At 46.1% G+C, this 12,020-nt stretch overlaps 1 protein-coding gene across 1 annotated transcript in view; it reads right to left on the bottom strand.

The window, feature by feature from the left end:
* Positions 1-598: 598 nt before the first annotated feature.
* Positions 599-12,020, bottom strand: part of NOM1 (nucleolar protein with MIF4G domain 1) — a 28,830-nt gene continuing 17,408 nt past the window's right edge. Inside the window, exons 4-11 of the mRNA XM_053553549.1 lie at positions 11,410-11,733; positions 8,298-8,408; positions 7,547-7,714; positions 6,978-7,099; positions 4,850-4,982; positions 4,078-4,209; positions 2,138-2,247; positions 599-1,816 (exon numbers count right to left, since the gene is read on the bottom strand). Of these exons, the coding sequence (XP_053409524.1) occupies positions 1,642-1,816; positions 2,138-2,247; positions 4,078-4,209; positions 4,850-4,982; positions 6,978-7,099; positions 7,547-7,714; positions 8,298-8,408; positions 11,410-11,733 (1,275 nt within the window). The 3' untranslated portion in view covers positions 599-1,641. The remainder of the gene's footprint in view (positions 1,817-2,137; positions 2,248-4,077; positions 4,210-4,849; positions 4,983-6,977; positions 7,100-7,546; positions 7,715-8,297; positions 8,409-11,409; positions 11,734-12,020) is intronic.

The following is a 12,020-nucleotide window of genomic DNA, read 5'->3' as shown; positions in this document are numbered from 1 at the left end:
CTTCACAGCTTACCTCATTAGTCTAGGGACATGCAGGACGACAGTGCTGACTCCACACAACAGCGTCCACACACAACGCGACAGGGCTGTGAGTCATGAAAGTGCCACACAGGGTGTCCGCCCAGGAGTGACAGCCACACAGGTGTCTGCCCAGGAGTGACGTCACGTAAGGGCTTCAGACATGCAACTGGACTCACATCTTAATGACTTTTTTCATTAACTAAAGGTGAGATTTTAAATCAAGTCTGCAGCACTTCAGAGAAAAGGAAGCGCATTTCACAGGTGGAAGAACAAACATCTGGGCATCAGCAGCAGGTGGCAGGTGCTGCTGTCAGAGGCTCTACCTCCTCATAGAGCCCATTCTCTGCACCTAGGGAGGGGTGTGTCCAGCTCTCTTACTAGATAAATGTTGACTCCTTGTTGGCAATAATTACATTTTCTACATGTTTATACCTCTAAGAACACAGCCAGTAAGCAGCTCCCATCAACTGTCTAATGTCTACTTGGAGACTTCCCAGTTATTTAAGAAAGTACACTTACAATTTGGAATTGGCAGGCAGAAAAAATATATAAAATACTATACACACATACACATATACACAACGGCGATATTGTTTAATATATATACACAAACACACATACACACATAGGTATCAAAAGGTGTCAAAATGTGAGATGAAAACATCTATTTAGGCCAGATGCAGTGGCTCATATCTGTAATCCCAAAACTTTGGGAGGCCAACACTGGAAGATTGCTTGAGGCCAGGAGTTTGAAACCAGTTTGGGCAACAGAGAGAGAGAGAGAGATCTTGTCTCTACAAAACAATATAAAAATTAGCCAGGGGTGGTGGTACCCCGCCAATTTCTTTTTAAAAAGGAAAAGTATGGATCCACACTATATCATCCGTAACATGATATTTATGTCAACTGACTCTCAAATACTTAATTAAATTTCAAGCATCATAGTTAACTGATTTTTGAACTTTAAACTGAGTAAAAAAGATGAAAATACATTGATTTCTTTATGATAACTACACCCTCTAGTGGCTGATTTCATCTATTAAAATAACCAGCATTGGCTCAGCACCCATAGCAGTGGTTACAGTAACAGCCACATACGCTGAAGTTAGCAGTTCAAACCCCGCCCAGTCAGCTAACCAACAATGACAACGGCAACAAAAAATAGCCAGGCATTGTGGTGGGCGCCTTTCGTCCCAGCTACTTGGGAAGCTGAGGGAAAAGAATCACTTGAACCCAAGAGTTTGAGGCTGCTGTGAGCTGGGATGTCATAGCACTCGACGGAGGGTGACATAGTGAAATTCTATCTCAAAAAAAAAAAAAAATAAATAATAATAATAATCATAAAGTAAAATAAAAAAATAACCAGCATCAAAGTTTACAGAACACTCTGCCCAGGGCATCTGCCTCCTTCTCTTCCACCCCCAATGTACACATGGTTATTTGAAAATGGTTCAACACCCAAACAATGTAACCTTGGATCAAAAAATTACCTCAAAATACAGCATTTTCAAGCAACAGTGGCACAGCTCCACCACACCTTTATACAGAGACAAACCAGAGAGCTTTGGGTTTACAAGGGCATTTTACCCTCAAAGGACCACCGTCCCCTCCTTTCCCTGCCTACATCCTCAGGGATGCTTTTCCTTGCAGAGCCTTTATTACGACATCGGCCCGCTCTCTCAGCATGCTGGCCTCATTGGTACTTCTGTGGGCCTGGGCATTCTTCAGCAGGAAGTGGCTGATGAAGAGCTTCAAACCTTCTCGCAGCACCCCCAGCTTTGGGTTGTCAGATACTCTGGAAAGGAATCGTATGAACACACATCAGGGATGAGCGGTCTCCCTGCATCTCCATCCCGGGTACCTTGAATACTGAGGTATTACCAGTTTATTTTGAAAACAATTCTCAATTAAGACCTTCACAACATATTTTGTTATCATTATTAGTTTGCTATTAAGCTTATATTCCCCAAATCTAATGCATAAGATATTAGTTTAAAATAAACACTGAAATGATTTTTTAAGGTACACATCTAAGCTTGCTTTTATAAATCAACATAGGTGAAAACTATCTCCTCACCTCTCTTGTATGTCTTATAAGAAGAAGCTGTGAACATACCTTGCAAAAATTAAACTAAGGTCTTCAACTTCTGTTTCCATTAATAGCGTATTTAATACTTTTCGTAAAAAGTGGACTCTGGGTTTGTCCAATTCACTGAATTCAACTACCTAATAGTCAACATACAGAGAAAAATAAAGTTACATCAATTCAGCAAACTTTTTCAATAATTTGTAAATATAGTTAATCAGAGTAAAAATCATTCCCTCTCCACCCCTTACTCCACCACTGACTTAGATGCTATTTCCAGTTTTAAGAAATTTGCAGCAGTTGGCCAGATGTGGAGATACGGGCGTTTTCACACACAGCTGGCAGGCACTAACCACTGTTCTGTGGGGGTGATGCTTATGAGGCATATTCTTTATGAATCAGGAATCTGATTTCCAGAATTGAAACATGTATTTTGTCTATTCGTAAAGTAATCATCCTCTAACTACATATACAAATCAGAAACAATCCTAACATTTATCAGCAAGTACCAAATATATAAATTATAGTGCTCTCCTCAGGTGGAATTGTATACAGAACTGAGTTATAGCTTCAACGTGGATCCACTGCAGATTGCAGGTGAATTTAAAAACAACCTGTGAGAGGATGCTAAGGGCCTGTTGACAGAATACTGTCCATGGGGAGGGTAAAAACATGCAAACAGTGTTGTCTCCTGGTCAGGCTCAGTGGCTCATGCCTGTGACTTTGTGAGGCTTAAGTGGATGGATTGCTTGAGCCCAAGAGTTCAAGACCAGTCTGGGCAACACAGTCAGACTCTGTCTCCTCCAAAATCTACCAAAAAAAAAAAAAAAAAAAAAAATAATAATAATAATAATTAGCTGGACATGGTGGCATGTACCTGTATGTAGTCCCAGCTACTTGGGAGGCTGCAATGGGAAGATAACTTGAGCCCAGGAGTTTGAGGCTGCATTGAGCTCTGAGGCTGCTATGTCATTGCACTCTAGCCCAGAAGACAGAGCAAGACTCCGCCTCCACCTCCAAAAAAAAAAGGGGTGCTGTTTGCATATAAGACACAAAGACACAGGACAAGGAGAAATGTGCGATTAAAGACCAGCTCCTCTGGGACAGCAGGGCCCACAAGCAGCACTGAGGACGCCTTCAAGTTCTACGCCTAAAAGCGAACCTCACAGTGCCTCCCTGTTCACTCAGGCAGCTCCATACCCCTGTCCACACCCAGCTCAACACCTGCGTGACCAGAGGCCAGATCTAGTCCAAGGAGAAGGCAACAGCGTTAGTGCAGCAGACACTCTGATGAACAGTTCAGGACATAGAAAAATGGGTAGGAAGCTGCAGTTACAGGCTGTACTGCAGATCAGGGTAAAAACAGCAGGGGCAAAAGCCAATGGCCTCGAATTATTCCTACTTTTCACTCCCTGTTGACCCTCAGTTTCTCTAAAAGTTTTAGATTTTTCAGGATATTCAGACCCTGGTCATGGCATCATCCAAGACTCACTGGCTCACCTGGAGCTCCTTCTTCTTGGTCCTGGTTTCCCTGTCTACTCTGAGGGACACTGCACTTCATCAGCTGTGAAGTCCTAAAACGTGGTGGTGGTGGGGCTACAGCATCACAACATCCTTTCCCTGTGAACAATGCACCTGCCTCTCAAGAGACCAGGCTCGACTTCACTCACAGCCCTCCCAATTTAACAGTGAGCAGTTCAGGACCGGTAATTAGGACTAGCACACCAATCTCAAACCCCAAAACAGATTCTCTCAGTTTAGGAAAGAAAAACTAACTGTGCCTTAATTTGCTCAGTTTATACTATGCTATGGTATATTTACGCTGTATGTCAATTCCACCACATCCTATGATTCCTATGATTATTAAAACACTTTTCAGATAATCAGAATCTAATGTTAAAAGGGTTCCAAATACAAGCAATTATACTATCATTTTCATTGCTTTAAATAATTTTATATATTATACAAACCTTCAAGATGGAAAGTGGAAGTGATTTTGTCTTTAATAAGTGGCCCACCAGATGAACAAAATTAGAGAAATTAGTGGCTGGCAAATTTTCTAAGTCTCGTAATTTGTCCCATATGGTGAACTGGAAAGTCATCTAAGTAACAGTTAAAAGGAGGAAAAAAGTTTTAACAAATTGCTAAGTATTTATATATACTAACACTATAACCTAAATTTTATCTCCTATTTGTCTTTATTAAAAAATCAGACCTGTAAGGTCAACTATACTGTCCTTTCCTATAGAAGAGTTATTTGAAATAGTTTCATAATAATTCCTTTCTGTCATAGTTTTTTCCCTTAAATCAGTAAATGCCAGTGTAAAGCTTTGAAGAAAGGTGGTCAGTAAGTTATACCAGCAGAGACTGGTGTGTCACGAGCTGCAGAGGCACTCCACGGAGCCTGGACACACTCCCTCCCCTCTACTCCCACCCTCCTTCCTGGGGAAGGTGGCCCGGCAGCTGGTGTGGACCATGTGAATGGCAATCCAGGACCTCTTGACTAGGAGGGCTAACCCAGACAGAATTGTCCAGAAACAGTGGGGTGGGGAGTAACTACCTAGCAGTACTAGCACTGTTCCACTGATGGGCATACTAAGTCCTGACACAAGTTTTATAAAAGGTATCCACATAACAAACGTGTTTATACTCCCTTAATAGTATGAAATTAAAAAAAAAAAAAGAACCAACCAAACACTAGAGGCATGTGTAACTGCTGGTATTCTGAAATCTGAAAGTTACCTGAAACCTCCTTTCATAGCCACAAAACTTGCCAGCCAAGTATGCATAGAAGGGGTTGTAAGTCTTCTCCTGAAGACAGCAATCCATGACAATGTGAGCTATTTCTCTCTCCTGCTGATCCTTAAGTCCAAGTCTGCAAAGAGAAACAAGAACCAACTAGGACAGGACATCACTCAACAACTGGTTTTCACAGCCAAACTCTGAGAGGAACACACTCCTGTGTGGGGAAGTTTGTCACAAGGGAGCCAGGTGAAGAAGGCAGAGGCAGTGCGGACACCCGCCTCAGGCCCTAGCGGCCCCACGTTCTCTGGGCCACAGTTTTCCAAAGTTGGGGATTAGATGACGTCTGTGCCTTCTCTGCCAGCTGTGAAGGACAATGACTGCACCCCTCAACTGTGTGGGCCCTTAAAGCCAGGTTCTTGCTATGGTAATGATTATTACTTTTCACTGAAGTTTTACACAGTAAAATCCATCCTTTTCAGTGTGTGGTTCTGTGAGTGTGGCTGAAGCTACACAGTCAGGCAACCACCACCACACCCAAAAGAGAAAGTTCCAGTACCTCTAAGACCCCTGAGCAACCTGAAACAGGAAGTTCCATTACCCCCAAGACCCATGAAACCCGCAGGCCCCTACGGATCTGCTTTCCAGCTGCCCCAGCCTTGGTGCTGTGGAAACAGCTTCCACGCAGGTAGCCGTCTGGGTCTGGCCTTCTTGCACGCTGCAGAGCACAGGCAGTCATCCATGTTGCCGGGGGTCTTAAATGCTCGACCCTGTGACGCCGAGTGGTAACTACCCTATCCCATAGATGCCCCAGATCGTTTATCCTCTCCCGGCCAAAGAGTTTGTGGGTTGTTTTCAGTTTTGTCAATTGCAAGTATTAAAAAGGGACTGAATACAGATCTGAACACAGCTGAAGCTGCTGCCTCTGCACCAAGGCAGGCACTCTGTACCAAGAGAGAAGTATCAGCTATGTTACAAAAATACCCCCAAGAAACAAACAAACAACAACCAAAGTCTAATAGAAATGATACACTACTCAAGCTATGGTGTGCAGGCAGCTATTTTGGCTGCATTACATTTATATTAATCCATGTGGATTAAAAATTCAGATTACAATAGCTAATGATTCTGATGAATAAAAATGAGAAGATTATAGTTTAATAAACATAGTTTGATGGAGTCAGCTTTTTAAAACATGAAGTCTACCAGAGGAAAAAATAAAAGGAGTCCTTCACAGAACAAAGGATGTGCCAGAGACCCTGTGACTAGTGCTCCTCACATGAGGCCCTGGTAGAAACTGAGTAAAACCAGGAGACACACAGACACACTTAACAGCAAAGTGACAGAATGGCAAAGAAGTCTTAGGATTCCCGCTACAACAAGTACCCCAGTTGGACAGTGCCTGTGGCTCAGTTGGTAGGGCACCAGCCCCATATACCGAGGGTGGCGGGTTCAAACCCGGCTCCAGCCAAACTGTAACAAAAAATAGCTGGGCATTGTGGCGAGTGCCTGTAGTCCCAGCTACTCAGGAAGCTAAGGCAGGAGGATCGCCTAAGCCCAAGAGTTGGAGGTTGCTGTGAGCTGTGATGCCACGGCACTCTACCAAGGGTGACAAAATGAGACTCTGTCTCCAAAAAAAAAAAAGAATCCTAAAATGAACGTTTTTCCCTATATTTCATTCCAAGTTTGAAGCAAATAAATGAAAATGAAGTTAACATAAAATTCTCTAGAAGTACTCTGCAAAAGCACATTGATACTGTTACAACTAATTACAGAAACTATACCAGAAGTTTTAAATTGAGAATCAGAAGGATTAACTTTATTATAAAGATATGTGTTTTTAAGCAATTCATGAAAATCATAAGCCACTGAGAATGGTCAGCTGGTTGTTTAATCCTTCCTGTCAGAACTCTCCGATCTTCACTGGTCACTAATGCTCTAACGAGTAACTCCTGGTGGCCAGTCAGGGGAAGGAGAGGGACAGACAAGCGGTGACACAGGGATCCAACAGGGCGAGGGTGACGGGAAAGCCTCAGCCTTCTCTTCATGTCACACCTGATCACCCAAAACACAAAGCAACTTCTTTTTTCTTACAACATCTAATTAAGTAATAGGTCAAAATGCTTACTTTAGAAGCTTTTCAAAAGCATCCAAACAATCTTCACTTGTCATTATCGTACAAAATATGTTTCTCCTCACGTCGGTGTTCATCCTCTGCTTTCGGGCAAGTTCTAGGATCTTTGAGCTAACCTGAAAAAATGATTAATGCCCTGATGATACAAATGTTTTGATAAAAGTTGTGTCCTGAGAAATAACAAACCATATTTTGGTTTCACCTGAATATAATTGTAAATTATATGTGAATCTATGTTAAGTCAGTCTTGAATCTTTACTCTAGGGCCACCCTCTACAAAGGAAAAACATAGTTAAGAGACAAAACTGCTGCTGGGGGAGAAAATCACCCACTCTGGGAGACTCAGTAGTGGTGCAACCTCAGGGCAAGCAGCAAGGAAATAAATACGGTAAGTGGTCACTGCCAGAGCTGGGAGGGCCGTGACCACCAGGGTGACCTGGGACCCTGGAATGAGCAAGGACATTAGGGAGGAAAGAAGGAATACATTTCTTGACTACTCCTGAGTAAGGAGCCGCTCTGGGTAAGCCACGACCAGATGCTGGGTGGGGCCTGCAGTCTCCTACCATGCCTGGAAGCTGCCTCGGCAGGTGTGCATGATGACTGCTGTCAATCATTGGGGCCCCACTCCAGGCGGACCCCACGATCCACCAGCGACCCGTCTGTTCAGCATTTAAGATGCTGTCCCAGGAGACACGAAGCTGGGTCTCAGAACCTGAGCCAGAGTTGCGTACCTGATTAAAAGAGAAGACCAAACCACCTGTTTTTCAGGGGCTCGCATTCCATACTTCCATCACATTCAGCTTCCCTGTGTGCCAAACTAGCAATGAACTCAAGGTATTTTCTCTTTGAGGTCTGTCACCCCAGTTACGCTGTCTTCAGAAAGTTGTTTTGATGAGGGAGAGGCACTAAGCTGCCTTGGACTCAGCGGAAGGCAAGAACATGTCCAGCAGGAGTCGAGGCTTTGCCAGGGTCAATGACAGCCGGGCCTGAAACACTCACCCGGATATAGAAGTCGTCAGAGCCCCAGCTGCATGTCAGAAACATCTACTATGAGCCCTACTCCCCAGCCCCCCCACACCCTGACCTCCTTGGTCCAGCTGGGGCCCCAGCCTTCTAGGAAAGCATCAGTTGATCCCATCACACAGCCCTGTCTTACTTTAGGGGAGGGCAGGAGATGCTAACGGGGGCTTTCCTGCACATGGACCCTGGGAGAGCACCTGGGGGAAAGCAGCTTCCTTAAACTCTCGTTTCCCAGCCCAGCACTGACCTGCGGACCCCACTGCCTCTCGGGAAGATGAGGCAGAAGTGGCTTACCAGCGTTCTCTGCAGTCTCCTCAGCCTCTCCACAGGCTCCGGGTCGTAGCCCGGGATTTTGCGCATGTCATTGTTCTTCAGCGCCAACATCGTTTCCAGCAAAAAATGAACCTTTAAGAAAAATAAAAAAATTAGAAATCCATTCTTTCTTTCTTTTTTTTTAAATTAAATCATAGCTGTGTACATTCATTATTTCAAAGAATCTAAACAACTGATCATCCAGCTTGGCAAGAAAAATACCACACGATGCCTGTGGCCGTCACTGCTGGTAAAGCTCTCTGGGTAAAGCTCTTTGGTCTCTTACTCAGGGCTCTGTAATATTTTAAAACAGAAGTCTGTTCCCTGACCTCAAGTGGGACCTGGACCCTATCCAGAGGTGGTGCTTCTCCCACCCCCACACATCTCATCCTCTGCCTCCATCCTGTGTTTTCAAACTCTACCCCCCAGGGGCATTTAAACTTTTAAATCAGAAATAGTGTCATACTTACAGAAAACTACAAGAACAGTACAAAGATTCCCATATACCTCTTCTCTGAGATTGCCCCAAATGTTAACTTTTTACTGAGCTGTAGTTCATGTACTGTAAAATTTACCCATTTAAAATGCACTATTAGGCTGGGAGTGGTAGGTAACTCACACCGGTGGTCCCAGCACCCTGGGAGGCCGATGCAGGTTGACTGCTTGAGCTCAGAGAGCAGCCTGAGCAAGAGCGAGACCCCCATCTCTACTAAAAATAGAAAAAACTAGCTGGGCATCATAGAAAAACTACCCAGGCATTATAGCGGGGACCTGTAGTCCCAGCTACTCAAGAGGCTAAAGGAAGAGGATCACTGGAGTCCCAGAGTTTGAGGCTGCTGTGAATTATGATGATGCCATGGCACTCCACCCAGGTGACAAAGTGAGACTCTATCTCAAAGAAATAAAATAAATAAATAAAATGCACAATTAGGTGGTTTTTAGTATATTCAAAGCTGGGCAAATGAGTGCCACAATCACTCTTAGAACCTTCTCATCACCCCCAAAGAAAACCTCCCAAACCACTGAGGTTCATCCCCACCCTCCAGCTCTCTGCTCCCAGGCAGCCGTTTGTCTCTCTTCTGTCTCTTTTGTATTAAACCATCATTTAATTTCCTGTTGCCATCCTGTCCTCCCCACTTCACAGACATGCTTTTCTGGGAATAAACAGCACTGTTGGATTTAACCCAAAATGAACGTTCAGTCCTCAACTTCCTTGTCCTCAGCACTCCACTCCAGGTATACTCTTCCCCAGGCCCCTGCGTCCACCCCAGGTATACTCTTCCCCAGGCCCCTGCGTCCACCCCAGGTATACTCTTCCCCAGGCCCCTGCGTCCACCCCAGGTATACTCTTCCCCAGGCCCCTGCGTCCACCCCAGGTATTCTCTTCCCCAGGCCCCTGCGTCCACCCCAGGTATACTCTTCCCCAGGCCCCTGCGTCCACCCCAGGTATACTCTTCCCCAGGCCCCTGCGTCCACCCCAGGTATACTCTTCCCCAGGCCCCTGCGTCCACCCCAGGTATACTCTTCCCCAGGCCCCTGCGTCCACCCCAGGTATACTCTTCCCCAGGCCCCTGCGTCAATTCCAGGTATACTCTTCCCCAGGCCCCTGCGTCAATTCCAGGTATACTCTTCCCCAGGCCCCTGCGTCCACCCCAGGTATACTCTTCCCCAGGCCCCTGCGTCCACCCCAGGTATACTCTTCCCCAGGCCCCTGCGTCCACCCCAGGTATACTCTTCCCCAGGCCCCTGCGTCCACCCCAGGTATACTCTTCCCCAGGCTCCTGCATCCACCCCAGGTATACTCTTCCCCAGGCCCCTGCGTCAATTCCAGGTATACTCTTCCCCAGGCCCCTGCGTCCACCCCAGGTATACTCTTCCCCAGGCCCCTGCGTCCACCCCAGGTATACCCTTCCCTAGGCCCCTGCGGGCCCCGGCTCCTGGACAGCTCTGTTTCTCACCTGCCAGCTCCCCCACCTCCCTCCAGCTAACTGCTGGTGCTCCACAACCTGAGCTTCCCTCCCACCCTGACTTGAACCAGGCACCCACACCTTTGGTAGCTGACCTAGGAGCCCCCTTCCAAGGCTGTACCTCCTCCTGCACAGCCCATTGCTCACCCAAAGGCTGAACGCAGCTCTCCTGTCACCCTAATCCACAGGAGGCCCAGTCAGAAGGGACCAGATCATGCCACACCCAGCCCCTGTGTCATGTGGCCTTGTTCACCACTACTGGCTCTGTGGCTCCTTCAAAGCCCCTCCCTGCTATGACCACACAGCATCTTTTCTATACTGGGGTCACACGAACATACCAACACGTGGTCTACCTGCTGGAGCCCTTCAGATGCCTCAAGGAGATGGTTCCTGAGGCCCAGGGCTGCCCTCTTCTCCTGTGACTTCCCGCTGGGCTCCCCAAACTAAGTCTTCTCTTGTTTCTCAAACGAGCCACCTTCTTTCTTCCCCTAAGGCAGCGGTTCTCAACCTGTAGGTCGTGACCCCGTTGGGGGTTGAATGACCTTTTCACAGGGGTCACCTAAGACCACCCTCCATATGAGACATTAAGATTCATAACAGTAGCAACGAAAATAATTTTATGGTTGGGCGTCATCACAACATGAGAAACTGTATTAAAGGGTCGAGGCATTAGGAAGGTTGAGAACTAATGCCCTAAGGGTTTCTCGAGGACACGTGGTTCCACACATCTCGTCATCAGAATAGCAAGGAAGGTGAGAGCTGTGCTCAGTCTGTTTCACAGGTGGAGAACTCGAGGCCTGGAAGACCTGGGCTGCGCTGCTGCCAAATGGCAGAGCCACACTGCAGGCCAGGCTCGCCCTGGAGCTCCATGTGCTATTTGGTAAGCACTTCTGGAATGAATTAATGTCCAATAAATCAATTTTTAAATTCAAAAAATATTTATCTGAGTTTAGTAAAAAAATAAGGTGTGCTCACATACAAAAGCCAAAACTAGAAAACCCCAGGGGCAGAAGGTAACAGAAATCTCAGGAAGTGAGGTCCAATATTTATTCCCAATACTTAGTTTTAGTTCTGGCCATTTTGTGAGTTTTAGGCACTCTGGAAACAGGTCAAGTGGTGACACATACCCTGGTCTGGTTCTGACACTGGCCGCTGGCCCCGCTGGCTTTGGTCTGGGCCTCGGTGATCAGTTCCTTAAGTGACAAGGCATCATCTCTCCTCAGTGAAAAGCCCACATTTTTTAGCATCAGCAAGATCAGTTCAATATCTTTTTCTGTAAAAGTTCCAACAAGTTTTTTCAAAATGTCAAAGACGAGGAGAGACTGTACCACGTGGAAGTTGTACAAATGGGCGACGATAGTAAGGAGGTTGTCACGTTCTTTCCCTTCACTTTCGCTTTTATAGACGGCATCAAACCCCCTCACCACAGCCTCCAGAAAGTGAGCACCAACCTGCCAGAGACAAGAGAAGGGGCGTCACAGTTACTCTCAGGGACACACGAAATGCATCCGGGCAGGGAACCCCGTCATGTAGGACCCTGACAGCACGGAGCACCTCCCCACCAAGTGCAAACCTCCGCTGTGACGGGACGCTCCCCTTTCCTTTAAAATTCAACAACAAAGTGGTATTTTTTGGCCAGCAGCCATTCTAACGTCTCAAAAAAATGAAATTGTTAAAAATGCTAAAACCTGATTTCCGGTTCTGGTGTGCCTCTGCCGCCTGCCCCTGCACTACGTGC

Source organism: Nycticebus coucang, chromosome 11, assembly GCF_027406575.1.
Source record: "Nycticebus coucang isolate mNycCou1 chromosome 11, mNycCou1.pri, whole genome shotgun sequence".
NCBI classification, from domain to species: Eukaryota; Metazoa; Chordata; class Mammalia; order Primates; family Lorisidae; genus Nycticebus; species Nycticebus coucang.
Note: the sequence above shows the minus strand (reverse complement) of the source record. Positions and strands in the feature narration are given on the sequence as shown.